At 35.7% G+C, this 20,438-nt stretch overlaps 1 protein-coding gene across 1 annotated transcript in view; it reads left to right on the plus strand.

Annotated features, from left to right (window-relative positions):
- FOCAD (focadhesin) overlaps positions 1–20,438 on the plus strand; it is a 255,124-nt gene that overhangs the window by 147,138 nt on the left and 87,548 nt on the right. Inside the window, exons 15-18 of the mRNA XM_012665049.1 lie at positions 4,922–5,056; positions 9,032–9,082; positions 10,007–10,090; positions 17,237–17,363. Of these exons, the coding sequence (XP_012520503.1) occupies positions 4,922–5,056; positions 9,032–9,082; positions 10,007–10,090; positions 17,237–17,363 (397 nt within the window). The remainder of the gene's footprint in view (positions 1–4,921; positions 5,057–9,031; positions 9,083–10,006; positions 10,091–17,236; positions 17,364–20,438) is intronic.

Here is a 20,438-nt window from a genome sequence, read left to right on the forward strand (position 1 = left end):
CCTCCCTCCCTCCCTCCCTTCCTTCCTTCCTTCCTTCCTTCCTTCCTTCCTTCCTTCCTTCCTTGCTTTTTTTTACAATGGTCCTTATGCTAGACTATTTTATCTTGAAATAGTGGGCAACCACAGCTGCAGACCTCAATGCAAGATACATATTAAGCAATTCAGCTTTTTTCTTGTAATGACATGACTTACCTTTGCTTTTGGGGAGCACTTGCAGCACCATTAGTGGCACTTTGTATGGGTCTCATAGTGTTGTTTCAAGGTTTACAGTATTGCATTAATCAAATGACGTACATGAGAACCGTGAGAGATCACTTTTTACTGCAGTATGCAATTTACTGGAGAGACAAACTCATCTCAAGAAGGTGATTAGTGTTACATGGCATTTTTAGTGGATACTCACAACACTTGAACTCACTGTAATAGAAACAAGGAGTGGATGATAGAATTATTACAATAGTACTGTATGTACTGCACTTAATTTTATGCAGTTTTGATTTATTATAATACTGCATTTTTGCATTTGTTTACATTTCTCTTGACTGTAAACAGTGCCGTATCCAGTCTGTAAGTATTTGTGTGCGTAAGTATTGATAAATTTTTAACTTTTTATAGTAGATTTGTATATATTTTATGGTCATAAATGATAAAATAAACTAGTGTCTACATATATTTTGTGCATTCTTGACATACTTAACTTTTTCTCAATATTTTCAATTTTTCTAAGGCTACATGGTTCATCTGTGAGTTTTTTCAAATTGTCACAAATCTCCAAAAATTTTTCCAATATATTTATTGAAAAAAAAATTTTGTCTGTAAGTGGACCCAAGCCGTCCAAACCCATGTTGTTCTAGGGCCGACTGTATTACTTCCTACTTGTTTTATTACCTGAAGATCTTGGATGTATAATCTTCTATTTGTTGGTTTTGCTGAATCTCGCTCATGTTTGAAAATGGGGGTCTCAGTTCCAATTCCAGGGGTGCTGGTTGTTAAGTGAGAGTCTCAGTTCCAACTCCCTGCCTTCTGTAAGCTAAAGATCATATCTTCTGTTCTCGTATGGTCATGTTTATTGAAGCTATTAGGTTATAGAAAATAACAAATTCCATATAATACCTGTAACCTCAATGCAAGTATTTCCCTTTTTGTTTTTGGCACTTGGTAACATCCCCTTATTTTTTCTTGTCAGCTCAGCCATATATAGCAGGATATTCTATTTTTCTCAGTCGTTTGGGGTATGGTCCATCATATTGCAGAAACAGAAGTCAATCTGTTATTTGAAAACAGACTGGTCATTGGGTAATCAGCAGTAAAGGCAGAACAAGCCAGTAAAGGCCAGACTAATCTGATATTCAGATGCTCCTCGACTTAGCATGGGGCACTATGTCCCGATAAACCTGTCATAAGCTGAAAATATCATAAGTTGAAAATGCATTTAATATCCTTAACCTACAAACATGACAGCTTAGCCTAGTTTACCTTAACATGCTCAGAATACTTACATAAGCTTACAGTTGGGCAAAATCATCTAATACAAAGCATATTTTATAATAAAGTGTGGAATACTGTATGTACATGGGTGTTTTGTAGACATGATGGCATGTGAAAATACAAAACACAGTATCCAAAAAATGCTGGCAACATGTTATAGTATACTGCAGAGTATTAGTTGTTTGCCCTCGTGATCACATACCTGGGAGCTGGGACTTGCTGCTGCTGCCCTGCACCCTGAGAGAGTACTGTACCACATATCACTGGCTCAGGAGAAGATAAAAATTCAAAATTTGTACTGAATGCATATTGCTTTTATACCATCGTACAGTTGAAAAATCATTAAGTCGAACCACTGTAAATTGGGGACCATCTGTAGTTTGACAGATTGCACAGGTCAAAAGACTAGTGCAATAGGTCAGCAAGGTTCCAGGAGACTGATGTAGCATTACCGTAATAGGTTGGATCCAAGGAGAGTTAGGGCCAGATCTCTAAGTTCTAGTCAAGAAAAATCCAGGGTTAAGAGGTCAAGAGTCAGAGAAATCAGCCTTTTTTGCCAGAGGTTTTCCTGCTCCTATTTCTCTGTGGGCAAGATTAGGTTTACAAGTATTCCCTGCAAAATATACCTTACATTTGAGGCTATGCTTCATGGCTGGGATTCTGGAATATTTTCTCATAGTTCACACATAGAGTATCATTTCAGGCATTAGTTTTCAAACTTTCTAGGAGATATATATATATATATATATATATATAAATATTTTTAAATACTTGGAGGATGTATCCTCACTTCCCACCTCTAGAAAGAGCAGGCCCCTCCTTGTACTTTTGTAATTGGTGGCCAGAGATCTTTTTTGTTGACTCACAAAGTGCATCAGAATGTTTGTGGCAGTGTGAGGTATACTTCTTTATGGTATCTCGAATTACGGAAATATCCAAATGACAAAGCTGTTGTTGACCAACCTCCCATTGGAATTGTATTCTTTTCTCTTGCCTGTGGTATATTCGTTTCTGATGTCTCTCCATCAACTCAAGTTTAACATACCTCAAACTGAACTCATCCACTCTCTACCCCCATCTCCTGCAAACGTGCTCCTCCTTCCAGCTTCCTTCCTATTTTTTATGTTGCTATTATTCCACCAGGCTCCAAACATCTCACTTTTCAATTCATTCCTCAAGTTCTTTTAATTCTTTTATTCTTTGTCTCACATTTTCTGTTTCTCAGTGTTCCAATGTCATCATTACTTGATAAGTACTGGCAATCTGCTATAGTCTTATTACCATGCTATGTGAGGAGGGAACAAAAATCTTAAGACCATGGTCATTGTCTTTTAAGAACTTAATATCTAGTGAGGAGACAATTTCCATACATGAAAATAGTGTACTGTACCAGACAGTATATAATTAAATGCTAAATCGGGTGGCACAGAGTTTTAAGTGTTAGAAGCTGGAAGCAAGAAAGGGATAAAATGAGGGCTTGTGTTTTAAAAGAAAACTTAATTGAGGAAGTGGGATTTAAACTAGGTCTTGAAAAAACACATTGGAATGGGGTAGACATTTGAAGTGAGGAGAAAGCATGAGCAATTAGAGAGTTTACTGAGCATAACGTTTTGGGAAAACAGTGGAGACTGTTTATGTGTTGGGGACTAGTGAGAAATATGAATTAGAGAGATGTGATGACTGCTTTGACTTTGGCTATCAGATTATGAAACAAATCTTTTAAGAATAGCTCTTTAATTTTTTGTGTTTCTCAACTCAGAAATCTCTAGGCTGCCTTTTCTTTTTGGTTCTGGTCCAAACTGCTTTGGTATTCTAGATACTCTACGATCCATCAGCCTTTTCCCACTGGTACTCATGCTTTTTGTGCTTTATAACATGCTTTTTGATGTTCAGTTATGCTTTGCATTTCCTTGTGGCATGTCTGTGAGATTCTGTCCATTCCCTCTGCAGATCTCTTCTCAAGACTTACATCTTGATACCCTCCCTGGTGACTCCCACCCCCTGACATCTCTTAATACTGCATTTTTGCATTTGGATTCCTCTTGAAGCTATTTTTTATGGATTCCTCTTGAAACTATTTTCTATTGAAAATAGTTCAAAATCATATTTTGTTCCTTTTTGTTTCCAGTAATAGAGAATGACATACGTTTCTTTTCCTTTCCAATAAAGTGGTAAATTCTTTGACGGATTAGATTGTATTTTATATTTTATTGTTTCTTCTAGTATGGTGTATCATTCTGGGTATATACTTGGTACTGAATTGGTAGCTTTTAAAGAATTTTTATTTCAAACACTGATGATTTTTGATATTAGAGTTACTTCTTTGTATAAGAAAGGTCATGCCTGACCTATAGTACTTCCCTTAGTAAATATTAGTTGAACCCAAATCAAAGACCATTTATTTTTCTTTTATTTCATTGAAAGTAGAAAATAAGAACAAAAACACTGAATCCAAGTTTTCTGACAGATACTTTTTCTGCTGTCTTTTCGTTTGAGTCTCTCCCTAAACTGTATTCTTAAGCATATATTACCCATTTTTCTTTGACATCTTTTAATTTACCATTTCATGTAATAAAGTCATAAATTTCTAAATAATTTATGTTTGTAGATAGAGATAAATTGTGTGTATTAATTGCAGCTTAAGAGAAGAGATTGGAGTATCTTAGAAAGATTAATACTTGTTAAACTCTAATTGATCTGTGTTGGTACTTTTCCTGCCTATCTAAGTTTTAAAATTTTAATAAAACATCCATCAGTGAAAAGAATCATTTGCTATAGTTGGAATTGAACTTAAGGCATTTGAATATCCATAAAACCAGATATTGAAATGAACAAAGAACACTTGATTTAAGGAAATTGAGTCAAGTTAAAAATGTTGGGCTTTAGATTTATTTAATAGCCTCTTAAAAAATCTGGATGACTTTTAAAATGTCTTAAATTATTTTAAATAATACAGTTATTCTACTTCTTTAAAAGCTTATAAGGTGATTTGAGAATGCTTGATTTTTATATATTATAACCAATTTTCTGAGTGGTGATGTAGTTTGAGCAGGGCTGAAAAACTGTAAGAACCATGGATACCTGGCTTTATGAATGTACTAGTATTATCTTACCATTCTTTGGATCAGGGAATGCTTCAGCAGTGTATATTGCTAATCTGGAGTTCGTGAGTGTGCAAGTGTTTATGAGAACGAGAGTGAGTTATTTACTTGGTTAACCAAAACCAAGTGGTAAAAAAACAATTGTGTGAGACAGGCTGGATCTTCAACAGTTTATAATTTCTTTGGAGTGGTGGTGTCTTATCAAATCTCAATTTCTAGGAATGTTCTTGTTTTTTCCTTCTTTCCTTATCATTAAAAATAGTACTCTTAATTCAAGGTTTTATGTGAGTTGGGGTTTTGGTAGGTGTTAACTTTTTAAATTTGCTTCACAGGTTGTTTGCATTCGCTCCACTTGGAATGCTCTCTCTCCAAAGCTGAGTTGTGACACAAGACCTCTCATTTTGAAGACCCTGAGTGAACTGTTTTCTCTGGTTCCTTCCTTAACAGTCAATACAGCTGAATATGAGGTATGCATTTGGAGCGCAACAAATTGCCTGTTGTTTGTACATTGGAAAGATGTGTGTTTGAATAACTTTTGAAATAAATATTTATAATCTTTTGTTTGACAAAAATCCTTTAGCATTTTTTATTCTAAGAATGTGTTGCTATCTGTATGGACTCTTAGGAGTAGGAGGGATAGCTACCCTTATCAATCCTGTGTCTAAGACTTATTTACATAAAGGATACCAAATTTCTTCCTCCCTCCCTCCCTTCCCTCCTTCCTCCCTTCCCTTCTTCCTCCCTTTCCTCCTTCCTCCCTCCCTCCTTTCCTTCCTTCCTTCCTTCCTTCCTTCCTTCCTTCCTTCCCTCCCTCCCTCTCTGTCACCCAGGCTGGAGTGCAGCTGCATCATCATAGATCACTGGAACCTCAAACTCCTGGGCTCAAGTAATCCTGCCTCAGCCTCCTGAGTAGCTGACACTATAGGCGTATGCCACCATGCCTGGCTAAATTTTTCCTATTTTTTATAGAGATGGGGTCTCGCTCTTGTTTAGGCTGGTCTCAATCTCCTGACCTCAAGCAATCCTCCCACCTTGGCCTCCCAGAGTGCTAGGATTATAGATGTGAGCCACCGTGCCCAGCCCCAAGTTTCCATCACGGGAGTATGGTCAGGATTTTAAAAGGTCAATATGTTAAAAATAGTGTTTCTAAAATAATGTAATAGGATTCATAAGGGCAACAGTTTAAAATCATTTTGTTAATGTTTTCAGTTCTAGAAAATAAGTTACAAAGGCTTTAATAAAAGGCAGGCCAGACTTTCCCAGTTTTATGAATTACTCTGTCATTGTCATGAGTTGAAACATTTGGTGGAAGATTCTTTGCTATAAGAGTCATATATTGCTGCTTAACATACTCTTCATTATCTCTTCAAGTGAAATGAGTGAATTACATTTATGTCTCCCCTTTTGTTAGCCATATTTTTTTCATGCTCACCTTTTTTCCTTTTCCTTTGAAGAGCAGCAATTAATTTTCACTTATAGTCTTGAACTTTTAGTGTGATTTAGTCCTTCAGATGCTTTGATAAACTACCACTCCAATAATAAGATTCCAGTAATAGTCCCTTTTATGTTTTAGATCACGTGATTCAACAGGCTTATGGGATAATGCTTCTACCCATTCTAAATGCTGCACAATGACTGAGCTTTTATGAACACACGTGTATTGTATATATTCTGTATAGGTACGTTGTACTGAAACATTAGCTTGTTTGATATAAGGGAAGTATGTATTGAGTACCTTTTCGCTAGCCTGATTGTTTAATATTTTTTTAAAAAGTTTTAAACTTTAAAAAAATCTTTAAATTGGCTTTTATTACATGGTGATAAATAAAGTTGCAGTTAGAAAGGATGGGCAGGGAAATACTAGTTTTGAATATCTTTGGATAGAAACATGAGACTAGGACTTGTTTTTGTTTTCTCATTAAAATATCTTATTTATGCTTTTTGGAAAGGAAAAGAATAAAATCAAATCTATCCTTACTGAGCATACAATACCTAACATAGTGCCTGATACATAAGATATACTTAGTAAATAGGTGTTGAATGAATGAATGGACCAATACAGAGTATTTTTAGTTTATTCTCACTTGTAAACTTTTGTTTTAGGGCATTAAAAAAACAATCAATTTGTGTCTCCTAGAGTATATAGTTCACCAACAGTCTTTTTTATGACTACAATTTGTAGCTACTTGCCCTTATATTGTCAGACAGTCTGCAGGGCTACTGATAAGGAATGAAGACTGAAAACCAAAGTGAAGGATTATTGTGTATATTTATTTTCTGTCTTCTGGGGCTGAAATCATATACCTCTGTATTGCTTATACTTCGAGTTATTCAGATTTTACTACAGGTTAATTTATGAAGTGGTTTTGGTGTTGGTTTCTTACGTTTACTTGGCCATGGCTGTGAATTGTGTTTTGGACTAGATTTTTTTTTTTCTTTCAGATTTTATATTCTTTTCCACTGGTATCTTATTTTGGTTTATCTTCATGCTTATATATTAGGGTTCCTCTGTTGTTCAGGCAGACTGCTTTGGGGCCATTCTATCCATCTCTTCCCTCCAGTTTGCAAGCAGGGGGGTCCCTTCAGTGACCATAATCCCCTTGGAAGCAGAAGTGAAGAAATGTGCAGGGCGAGACCCTCCCTCCCTCCTTCCCTCCCTTCCCCTCTCTTTCCTTCCTTCTGTCCCTGTGTGTGTTAGACAATTTGTTTTCTTTTAACTGCGTAGAATTTGTTTGGATGTGAGCCAGGGTTGAATTTAATTTTCCCAAAGCATTTCTTAGGTCATTTCTATTCCTAGTCATCTTGATGCCTTATGTTTGCCTAATATGACATCTAACCTCTTTATACCAAGCCCATAAGGCCTTCTAGAATCTTGCATCACTGTATTGTTCTGTAGCCTGCACTCCAGAAAAGCTAAATCACTTTCAGTTTCCTTATCTACCTCCAAACTTTTCTACTTCTTTTTCTTTGTTCCTGTTATTCCTTCTGTCTAAAATTGCTTTCTTTTTCATCTCTGTTTTTAAAATCTATTTTAGGAAATATAGAATTGTTTTTTTAATGCATCCCATCCTTTGAGAGTCTGTCTGCAAGCAGAAGTTTTACTCCCAAAGTTCTTTATGTATACTGTTCTAAGAATATTTATTTCTATTTTATACTACAGATATATGTATGCCCATATTATTTTCCCTGTTAAACTATAAGCTTGTTGAAAATAGAGTTCATGATTCAATTATAGTGTATTTTCTAAATTGCTTTGCACACTGCTTGGCACATTTATTCATTGACTTAGAATATATTTATTAGAACTGTACTAGGCCTTAGAGAAACTAATAAATATAGTAGATACTATTTTTCAGTTCCTATTAAATCCCTAGCACTCTCTAATTTATACCAATTAGTTCTATATCTTATAGGAAGGTATACTTTTTTATCATAAAGCTAAAAAAACTGAGGTTTTGAGAGACCTATCCATTTGTTAAACAAATATCTATTGAGTATCTGCTATGTGCCAGACAAATAACTTGACCAAGATGTAGTTAAAAAGCTAAGTAAAAGCTGGCATCTAAACCCAAGACTGTCTAGCTCCATAGCCTGTATTTTTCCATAGTACCTTGTTGTCAGTCCCTGCCTTCCAGAAGCTCAAAGGTTGGTAAAAGAAATAGACATGAGCAATGGTAATTATAACATTTGATGAGTACAGTTAATCAAAGGGTGATGAGATTGTGATGGAAGAAGTGACAAACATTCTTAGGAGGAATCTAAGGAAACTTTAGTTAGGTGGTGATATTGGACTAAGGTCTTGAAGAATTAATATACTGTTGCTTCCCATTGATGTTTGTGGAATAGAATTTGCAAAGGCAACGAGGTGTAGAAGAACCTTGTTTAGAAGGGCACGAAGTTAAGTGTGGCTGAAATGAAGACACAATGTTGGAAGATAAATGACTTTTATGCTCAGTTATTTGTTACGTATTTGTCATTGTTGAGGAAATGTCTGGGCTCTGTGATCTACTCTTTGAAATGAAAAAGTTACAGTCACTGCCCTAAGGAGTGTACACCCAATAGGGAGTTGTTCATACCAGATGCTAAAGTGTGCCGTGTGCCATCTGGCTGTTTGGAGAAAGGAAAACTCTCTTTTGGGTAGGGAATCAAGAACAGTGGCATGAAAGAGTAACATTTTATTAGTACTTGAGGAGTCAGCAAGAAATGATTAGCTTTCTAAATTTAATAATCTTAAAATGTAAGTGTGTTTAGAATATCCATGTGTTTAGATAATAGGCGTGTTTCTGAATATTTACATCTTATGAATGGTGGGTGAATATGCATTGTCAATTACTGGTGGTATAATTTTAAAAGTGATTTAATTTCCATTATTTGCTACTTTGGATTGCTTAGTCTCAATTTTAGCTTTAACTTAAAAATTTCTTCTGTTGATGATTTTTCAGAATTTTAAAGTTCAAGTCCTCAGCTTCCTTTGGACTCACACTCAAAACAAGGTACTATCTCAAGGGGTGTCAGTGAATCACAACAAAGCTGGGGAAAGAACTGTGAAATCAGACTGTTAGAATAAAAAATGTAACTCCCTTGAATTGATGGCTTCTTGATTTAAAAAAAAAAGTATGACTATTAATAAATTTTGGTTGGAAAAATTATTCTCAGTTTATGCCCAGTAATTGCACATAATACTTTTTGAATTTGGTAGATGTGAAGAGAGATTTTTGACATTATCTTATATTTTTATATGGTCCTTCCCCTCCCCTGCTTTGCTGCTCCCCAGCAAGAAGCATAGCCAAACAAGCAAAAAGTCCAGTCCCTTTTCGAGGTGTCATTTCTAATCAATGAATATAGAGAAGACTGTTGGTGATGTTATCCCCAAGTGTAGCCAGCTCATGGGTGAATGAACTTAGATTCTGGAAGCTAACTTGCCCTGTTAACAGTGGCCAATCAGGATCCAAACCCAGGCCTGTCAGACTCTGAACCCTCATACTCCTTCCCCTAAACCATACTGCTTATGAGATCCGAGCAATTATGAATTACTTTATGTTCAGTGTCCTAACTAGTATAAAAATTTAGTGTTTTTGATCTCTTTGCCCAATGCTATATTGTATTTTCTTTAATTGGGGCCAATTCTCCGAAAAATGTTCAGGTTGATATTTTTTTCTGGTTCTTCTTCTCTCCTCAGGCCCTTTCACTCTTCCCTCCACAATATTTTCTTTTGAAATAAGGATAAAGTTCCTCGATCTTTCTCCTGAAATTGCTAGTGTATGTTCTTTTGGCCCAGCAAGACTTGAAAACCATTTCCAAAGCACTGGCACTGACTCTAGAACCTTGGGATTGGTGGGAAAGGTTTTCTTTCCTTCTCCAGATTTGATGTTCAATATATGTTGTTTGTTTACTTGTTTTTCTTTTCCTCTATCTAGGACCCAGTTGTAGCAAATGCTGCATATAAATCTCTGTCCCACTTTAGTGCAGGAGAACACACCATTCTTCATTTGCCTGAAAAGGTAGGCAATCCTACTTTCTTACTGGTATCTCTTTACTTTGCTGGGGTTTACAACTTCATTTGTATCTCCCATTTTAGGAGATCCTTACCTGATAAATATATATGTAACTCTAGCTACGTTGTCCATGCAATCTAAGAGTTCACATTCATTATTTGTTTAATCCGTAAATGACTGTAGAGGTCTTAGCCTTCACAGATAATGAATTTAATTCGCTTTGAAGCAGATGGAAGACATCTAAGGTACAAATGAAACTATCTTAAGGTGACTGGGTATATGGCTTGCTCCAGAAGACCTGTGCCACTGTAGGAACCACTTTGCCTTAGAGTGCCATCTTGGACTTGGAAACCAAGCATGGCTTGCATAGACTAAGATTTTATATGACCTGTGCAGCCTCAGATTTTTATTTGTGGTAAAGAATGAGATGCTGTATGAAAAAAATCTGCTATTTATTAGTATAGTGCGAAACGATGCATAGATTAACTCCAGAGAACTGGGGGAGAAAGCATCACTATCTTTCAAGGTTTAGCACACAGTATGTCGTTATCTTAGTTTTTAGACCAAACTAAAAACATACAGTCTTTTCTAGTATCTACCTAATATAATCAACTTTAAATTAGTAAGTCATGTTAAGTTGTTAAATGTCTGGTTTCATATGTAGTACCATTACTAATTCAAATGCATACAGGTATTTATTGAATATCTCTAGAGTGTAAGGCAGACGTTATGTTAGATGAAGTTAAGTGTAACATTACTCAGAATCTGTCTTAGATACCAAATGGCGAGAAGGTTTGGTGTGCATTTCTTTGGATCCTCAGGCATTAAAATGGGTTTGGCTTTTCTTCTGGATTGAGTTTATACAGAGATTAGATGCCAGTAGGAACCAGGCAAACTTTTGTTCACTGAATTGAATTGGAGCCACCATATAAAGTGGACTGAAGATAGGCTCTTGTAAAATCAGATTGTAAGTCAGGCAGGATTTCCTATGTTATTGAGGACTTATAAAGACAGATTGGCTGGCTTGCCATGCAGTGAACACAGTTGGGAAGGGTTAAGTAAAGATATTTTTAAAAGGATGGGACTTCAGAGTGCACTATGGTGACTGGCAGTACTCATTGCTGCTTAAAAAAAGAAATGGGGAAAAAAAATCTACATGTAAATTTGGTGTGCAGGCCTGGGTGTGGTGGCTCACACCTGTAATCACAGCACTTGGGGAGGGCAGATTCTTTGAGGTCAGGAGTTTGAGACCAGCCTGGGTCCCATCTCTACAAAAAAATAAAATAAGATAAAAAATTAGCCAGGCGTGGTGGCTTGTGCCTGTAGTCCTAGCTACTCAGGAGGCTGAGGTGGGGGGATCACTCTAGCCCAGGAGTTCGAGGTTCCAGCGAGGTATGATCATGCCGCTGTACTCCATGCCTGGACCATGGAGTAAACCCTATCTCTTAAAAAAAAAAAAAAAAAAAAAAAAAAGAGAAATTGGTGTGCAAACACATACCAGTAGATTAGCTACAACATCTGGAGAGATAACTTTTATTATTATTTTAAATAAGCAATTGCTCATTTAGATCGCAGCATAAAAATTACCTTTATTTTTAGCTGCTATTCCTCAAATATTCTGGCTAGAGTAACAGTTTCCATTAAATAACTCCCACGTACCCTTAACGTTTAGTCTCTACCTCTTTAAATATTGACAAGTTTATGTCTTTTCTGACTTCAGGGTCGTATTCAGTTTCTGATTATGTTTGTTAGAGTTTATAGTCAGTTAAATACTATACTCAATCAAATGTTAGCTACTTCCTTAATCGAACTCTTCTATACCTTCTGATCTCTGAGTAGCCATAAATAGCTCTTTATACCTTGAACATAAATGGGAAAGTACTTAAGAGTTTGGGTTTCTATTAATATATATGTTTGGGTTTTTACCATCGAGTACAAAGAGGTATAAAGGAAAGCTATAAGCCTTTTCCTTTTGTAGCCATACTTTTCAACTTTTTTTTCTGCATTAATCCCGTTCTGGGATATGACCTGCTCTGAAAAGTAACAATGGCTCACTATGGTGGGCATTCTCAAACGGAGGCTGAAATGAGAGGGTATAAGTGGTTTGAAAGAGTCTTCCTCACTCTGATACCCAGATTCTGATACAGAGGCTCTGTCTCCTCCTAGAGAATCATTGCTTCTAAGACCATACTATGTATTCTTCTTCTTTTCATTGATTACTAATTTTCAGTGTGGCTGTTTGAATACCTAAAGACTAAAAGTCCAGAAAAGCAGTCAACGTGTTCGTATCCCAAACAAGCCCCCAAAGTCTAAGCCTACAACCAGGACAGTGCTTCACCTCTGTTTTGTAGCTGATGGCAGTGATGTGAAACTGCAGCTCATTTTCTATAAGAACATATTTTCAAATGTTTCAAAAGTCCCTGTCATGTAGGGACTTCTATAATGTAAAAATTAAGATGATTCTTTTTTGACAGAGATTACATGTTCTGCACCAAGGGCAATTGGCTTACTCACAAGATGTAAAGTTACCCATACATTTTTCCAGTGAAAGCACATCCACATTCTTTCTTTCTATTTGTGAGAACCTGTGAAATAAACATTTGAGTCCACTGTGAATTTCAAGTAGAACTTAAAAGGAAAAGATATAATGCGTCTTTACAAACATGGCTACTTCTGTGAATTATAATTCAGTGGCTTTTGTAAGTACTACTTTTCTTTAAATTTACTTAAATATTTCTTTTTGATTGTTGAACATCAATTTATGCTGTATAACTTGCTGAAAGTTAACAGGCTGGTAGAACAAAAAGAGTAAGGAGTGGCAGACATCAGAAGAATTAGGGTTTAATGAAACAATACATCTAAGATTAAATGGAAAATGTCAGTAGATAGTAGAGCTGAATGAGACACTATTTGAGTTAGGGAGTTGAATACCAAATTGCTTAACTCATTTTTCTTGTCATTAGGAAGTTCTGTGGAATGAACACCTAACACTTGTATTGGTTTAATAATTATTTATTGTTTATTATAGATATACTAAGTGCTAGGCCCTGTCTTATGAGCTGGGGATGTTGAATGAATGCATATGTTTTGTGGGTTTGTAACAATATCATTGTTAAGCACTTAAAGCACTAAAATTGGTTCTAACATTTGAGGGGACTTCTTTGAGGACTTGTTCATTCTAATGTTGAAAAATAAATAAGAATGACTGTCCCCTTTTATCTTGTATTTCTTCCTTTTAGCTATTTACACTTCTCCCCTGCCTTCTTTAGCACCACCCTCAAAAAAGAAAAAAACTGCCCAAAAACTATAGAAAAAATTTTTTTGTAAGAGAATCAGTAATGTATAAACATTTAGGTAGAAGATACTGACTTTCCTTTCTCACTTCATTAAAAAATATTCAGCTATTTAAAAATTAAATTATAGAGATCTTAAGATTGTTTTGTTGATTTCTAGAATTAATTTTGGACGTAATATAAAAGAACTCATTATGCATTCAGGGTTGGTATAAATATGGCATAACCAGTTTGGCTTTGATTTAAAGTGAATGTCACTGCATTCATCAGAAGCCGTTTCTCTTTTTAACTGAATTTATGCAGAATCTTGATGCGTTCCAAATAAAATCCCCTGTTTATGCACAAACTCTTGGATTTTCATAGGTTACACACACAGAAAGGTGGTCGAAAGGTTATCTGGCTCAGAACCATGATGAGGCATTTTGTAGGATAAGCTTTGCAGTACAGATGGTCCCTGACTTATGATGGGTTGACTTACAATTTTTCAAGTATGATGATGCTAAACCAGTACACATTCTGTAGACACTGTACTTTGAATTTTGAATTTTGATATCTTCCCAGGCTAGTGATAATGTGGTAAAATAATCTCTTGTGATGTTGGGCGATGGCAGTGAGCCACAGCTCTCCGTCAGCCACAGCTCTCCGTCAGCCACAGCTCTCCGTCAGCCACGTGATCACAAGGGTAAACAGCAGATACTCTGCAGTGTACTGTGTTGCCAGACGATTTTGCCCAACTGTGGGCTAATGTAAGTGTTTTGAGCACGTTTAAGGTAGGCTAGGCAAAGCTATGATGTTTGGTAGGTTAGGCATATTAAATGCATTTTTAACTTAATGATATTTTCTACTTACTATGGATTTATTGGGACATAATCCCATCGTGAGTTGAGAAGCATCTGTATTCAGTTTGAAACAAGTTTTAAAAGTAAATTGCCATTTTATATTTGGTTTTCCCTTTAAGTTTTTTCAACAAAGTGTAGCTGTATTTAGAAGGGTGGTGTTGGCAGTGTGGTGGTGGTGTATGTGTGTTTTAAACATATGTATATATGAAGTTATTCCTGGGCGTTTTAGCAGCTAATGTAATATTATTGCCAAAGTTTTATAACTTTAACAGGTATTCTTTCATCTGATTTGTCTTGGTTCTCCATAGTTGTACTTACATTGGGCGTATTAAATTGTTGCATACAAACCGTGGGGAAAGACTGGTATTAGCACAGGAAAGGTAGAACTTGTAAGAGGTGAGCAAAAGTAGAGGAAAATGTAGTGGAACCAAGATATAACAGTAAGTACTAATTTGTCCAGAAGAATCAGCTCATCTCTGAGGAAACAAAATGGAAGGAGTAAGCACACCATTATAAATATTAATACATACAGTATATTGTCTACACTTAAATTATAGTACATTTGTGATTTCTTTGCTAAAATTTATGCACACTGAGATGCAGACATATGCTATTCACTGCATAGCAGATAATATAGGCACTCAGTCATGTGAATGTGAAATTAGACAGTTTAAGATTGATGAGTAGATCAATTTTCTTTATCCCCAACCTGGTAACTCTTTCTTTAGTGGCTCTTAGAAATATTGATGGCCCTGGTGCTGTGACTCATATTAAATAATTAGGTTGACTGAGCAGAAGGACTGGATAGACTAAAATGTGTGCACAAATGATCATATCCCCTTTATACTAAATAATTCTGGAAACATTTGGTCGTTTGGCAAAGTTTACACACCAGTTTAAGGTCCTCTGGTGGCGACACCAGCTCTTCCTCCTTTGCCTACCTGCCTTCCTTCATCCCTTGCTACCTGCCTATCTCCTTTCTTTATTTTTAAAAAGCTTTATTGACATAAAATTCACATACCATACAACTTGCCCATTTAAAGTATACAATTTAGTAATTTTGGTATATTGAAAGAATTGTGCAACTAATCACAGGCAACCATAATCTAAGTTTAGAACATTTTTCCCCCTAAAAGAAACTCTATTAGCAGTCAGTGCCCATTACCCCTCGCCCTCCCACAGACCTGAGCAACCACTAATCTACTTTCTGTCTCTATGAATTCGCCTATTCTGGACCTTTTCTATAAATGGAAGCATACAGGATGTGGTCGTTTGTGACTGGCTTCCTTCACTTAGCATAGTGTTTGCTTTCATGTGTAGCATGTATCTGTACTTTATTCCTTTTTATGGCTGAATAATATTCCATAGTATAGATACACTACATTTTGTCTATACATTCCATCAGTTGGTGGACATTTGGGTTGCTTCCATTTTGGGACTGTTATGAATAATGCTGCTATGAACATCCATGTGTAAGTTTTTGTGTGTTCATGTATTTTCATTTCTCTTGTTTATATACCTAGAAGTGAAATCGCTGGGCCATCTCATAACTCTATTTTACTATTTTTCCAAGGTACTATGATGTGTAAAAAGTCAGGATGCAAGGTGGAGGGACTTAGGACCAACTTCTTTCTCAGGACTTTTTAGGCCACTAGGACTGGTTAGAATCTCTAAGACAACTCTTGATACTACTAAACCTAGAAAATTCCAAGTAAAATGTGTGCAGACCAGAGACACCTGGAAGACCCTGCTTGTCAGAACCAAAAGGTTTGCAAACATGCCAGGGGGTCTCTGGTATACACTGATACCAAGGAATGCTGTCATGCCCTATGTGGAGCATACTTAATAGTTAGTTATCTCTGTAAGTATGATTGGTTTAGCCCTCTGAGAATTAGGTACTTAATATTGAATCCACATTAAATCTTGTCTTGGAAGGCGCTCAGATAGGTTGCTTTCACTTCTCCTTCATGAATGAAGAGAACACTAGTTATGGTTGAAAGGCTTCATTGGAGTTGAGATTATTATACTTAAGAGAAGCATTTCCTCTCTGTTGTCTTTAATCCCCCTGCAAGAATCCTGACTCAGTGCAGTTCCTAAATGGAACAGTGCTTTGGGGACCTATGAAGAAGGCAATCTGCAGGAATTGTTAATTATTTCTAAAAATAACTCTGGGAGACAGGCTAATGGTAATGACTGGGTTCTGGCACTTTATGGTTATAGAAACCACTTTTATATATTTTGATTTCCTCCCCTAATGCTTAATTATCTGCATGTGGGCATTATGATGGAGTATCATTGAAGGTATTAAAAATTTAATTAATTGCTTAACAGTTATATCTGTGGAAACTATAATCATGGTAATGTTTTTACAGTTTTTTATTTTTGGTTCAAATAAACCTAACTAATCACAGAGCAACCACAAAAATCTTCAAAATGCAAATTAGACACAATAAAGTATAGCTACCAATTACAGAGTTTAGTGTTTTTATATTCCATAGCAACAAACTGCCATGTCTAAATACAAAAAAAAAGTCAACTAAAGCATTCTGTTCTTCCCTTATCTCTACTGTATATTCTGTTGGAAGATTTTTAAGCTTTGTTATAGAAGTATGGCTAGAATCACAAATTTTAAAAAATAGTATTTAGATAAGACAAATATTTAATTAAGCCATAGGAGTTCAACATATTGAATATGTCAGTGTTTGCATTTTATTGTTAGATGGTGTGGAATTTTATTTTCTATAATAATCATTGCTTGTGTTGGCTTATGGTGATTTTCTTACTGTATTAACATTAGTTTTTTAAATGGATCTTAGATTGTATCTAATAAGATGACTAGAGCTTACCATTTAGTTAACCTGAAAAATTAATAGATTTTCAAAAATTTTTTATAATGGTTTTTTAACATTATAGAGTGATGGCATCTACTACAGTTTTTAAATCTTGACACAAAAAGTGCAAAGAAAAGTTTGCATACTGTTTTACTATCATCCTCTCTATAATCTTGTCACTTGTTTCAGATAAGACCAGAAATTCCTATTTCTGATGAGTTGGATGAAGATGAAGATGAGGAGGATATGGATCTTTCAGTTCCTGGCTCTTGCTATGTCAAACTCTTGACACTCACTTCTCCTTTGGTTTTACCAGGTGACTGTTATTTAGTAGTAAGGAGACTACCATTTTTCAATGATTTTTATCTGTCTGATTAATTGTGTTCTTTTGTGATGTGTGCATACTACAGTTTAATCTTAAGTGCTTATTTTCTAACTGAAATGTTAAATGCACCTGTCTGTTCTATGGAGACTGCTTGAGATAGTATGGTGTTTAAAACACACCAAAAAATGTTAGACTCAAGTAGGATTTAATTGGAAAACTAGTTTAAACAACTGTTTTCACTGACAACTTAAAATTCATTTGAAAAACTAAATTTATTCTACAAGACAAATTTGTACTGGGACTCTAGGTTACTGGTTTTAATAATGCTTCTTCCTTAGCTCAGTGAAAAGGTCATTAGACTATTCAGAGTTTTACTGGGTAGTTTCATCATTATAAATTTATTCTTTCTGTAGAGTTATTCCAAAGATTTTTCTGATATTTGAGAGCTGTAAATTAAGCTTTTAAGACATGGATCAATTGAATGATCGTTCAGCATTGATATAAAGCTTACAGAGTCATTAGTTTTTAAAAATTATTCTAATGTATACATGTGGTAATTATTCTATATGGATGTTATGTCTAGAAGTACTCACCTGCCCCTATTACTCTATGCCCTACCGAGGAAATGGTAGGTGATTCCATCTGAGAAATTTGCTTATAGACTGTGATTGGGAACTTACATTATTTTATTTCCTGATTATTAAAAAATTATTACAAAGTTCCTCAAGTGATCCATTGTGATTAAGTAGCTTTTCCGTATTAGACAACATTTTACTTTGTTCTGTTCTAATTCTACCTTGAATATTCATGGATGTAAAAATTTAATTTCTAAAAATGAAGTTCAATAAAAACGAGAAATGTCATCTGCTCAGTCATGATCACACTAGCCTGAAACGTTTGAAGTTTTTCTTTCCTTGGTTTCATCTCACTTGGAAATTCCTTGGAAATTCAGCCAAATATATACTATTTATTTCTAGACAAAGCTCCTGTTACAAATCTCTGCTTCCTTTTATTAGAGAAAACTGAGCAGTCAGCTTAGACAACGAGTTCACCTTTTCTTTTCTCCTGATTTCTAGAAGAAACCTCAAAGGCTTGTTCACTATATTTCTCTCTTCTGTTCCTCCCTACTTGCTACCTCACGGCTCTTCAGAGTCTAGAACCACCCCTGAAGTTAATAGTGAGTCTAAGAAGGAAAAAGCCTTCAGTTATGCAAAGTTTCTCCTGTATCCTAAAATAACCTTAGAATCAAAAATCCTTTTGGGGTTTTTTAATGACTTTGTTCCCTCTTACATTTATTCCCCAGCACAGTCTTGCAGTATCAGAAGAAGGAGAAGGGGGAAGATATTTGTTGCCGAGGTGCACTGATGTTTCTGTCCTCTTGGCATGTGCAGTGCTGTGTGGTGGCCATTAGCTATTTCTTCTACATTGTTTTACTTGGTGGTTACCAGTGTCTTTAAGAAAGAAGGGAAGGAATTGAGATTAACAACTGTATTTGTGTGAGAAAATTCAATGATTGGAGTGAGGAGGGTGGTTTAGATGCTATCTATGTCTGGCAAAGTGTGTCACCATGACACTTTTTTCTGTGCCTCACTTTCCCTCTAATACTAGAGAACTAAAAAAACAAAAACAAAAACAAAAACAAAACAGGAAAAAGGCACCAGCCTTAGGAATATATACCCAAAAATGTGTAGGGTGGATGATATATGTTAGTCTGCAAGTCCTGCGGGCAGAAAAGTGTATTGCACTGAATTTAAGTGAATTAAGCCCTTTTCTCCTCTTAAGTCTTTAAAAATGAAAAGTAGCTGCAAAGTAAATCCAGTAATTTTCATTATTTTAAATAAGGATGTTACTGGTGTTGATATTTTAAAAAAATTATTTTGAAGTAATTTTAGACCTATAAGAAGTTGCAAAAATAGTTTAGAAAATAATACCTTTGACCCAAGTACTCTAATTGATAGCATCTCACATAACCATAGTATGATGTTAAAATGAGAAAATTGACATTGGCACAATATTACTAACTATAGGCCTATTTAGATTTTACCAGTTTTTTTCAGTATGTAAACTTTTGGGATTAGCTTTTGCTTTTTTTCCCCCCACACTGAGCATAATGTCCTTGAGGGGTTTGGGCCGTAATCCTCAAAGACATAGTCCCAAACACCATTATCCAGAGATCCCCAACCTTTTTGGCACTAGGGACTGGTTTCGTAGAAGACAGTTTTTCCATGGATTGGGGTGAGGGAGGAGATGGTTTCAGATGCTTCAATTGTGCAATCAAACCTCTCTGCTAACAATAATCTGTATTTGCCGCCACACCCCAGTGTTAGCATCACTGCCTCAGCTTCACCTCAGATTATCAGGTATTAGATTCTCATAAGGAGCGTGCAACCTAGATCCCTCGCATGCATAGTTTACAGTAGAGTTCACACTCCTATGAGATCTAATGCCACTGCTGAGCTGACAGGAGGTGGAGCTTATGCAGTGATACAAGCGATGGGGAGGGGCTGTAAATATAGATGAAGCTTCACTGGCTAGCTTGCCCCTCACCTGCTGTGCAGCTCAGTTCCTAACAGGCCTCAGACTGATACTGTTCTATGGCCCCGGGGATTGGGGACCGCAGCCATAATTGCAATTGTTGAAATCCTGAAAGATCAAAATCCCTAAAATCTAAAATCCGCAAAATCACAATCTCAAAAGATCAAAATCATGAAAATATAATCCTGGAAAAAATAATAAAAAGTTCTTTAAAAGACATTTATTTATATTTTAAAAAGAGAATTCATTTGAGAAACATAAAAATACAACAGAACACTTCGTATGGCACTTTACACCATAAAATAGGCAACGATATATTTTCACAAGCATAAATACTCAGGTATACTAATGACAGTTGCGGGTATAATAGTTATGAGCAGACAAAGTGTATTTATAAAGAAATAGGAAAAAAAAATGTATAAATGCATATTACTATGGTACTTGGTGGGCATCCAGCTTTGTAACTGCAGTCATCTGAAATACCATGACAGACAAACTGAGTCTTTTAATGAGATTGATGACAGATCTCAT

Source organism: Propithecus coquereli, unplaced genomic scaffold (genome assembly GCF_000956105.1).
Source record: "Propithecus coquereli isolate 6110/MARCELLA unplaced genomic scaffold, Pcoq_1.0 Scaffold95, whole genome shotgun sequence".
Classification (NCBI taxonomy): domain Eukaryota; kingdom Metazoa; phylum Chordata; class Mammalia; order Primates; family Indriidae; genus Propithecus; species Propithecus coquereli.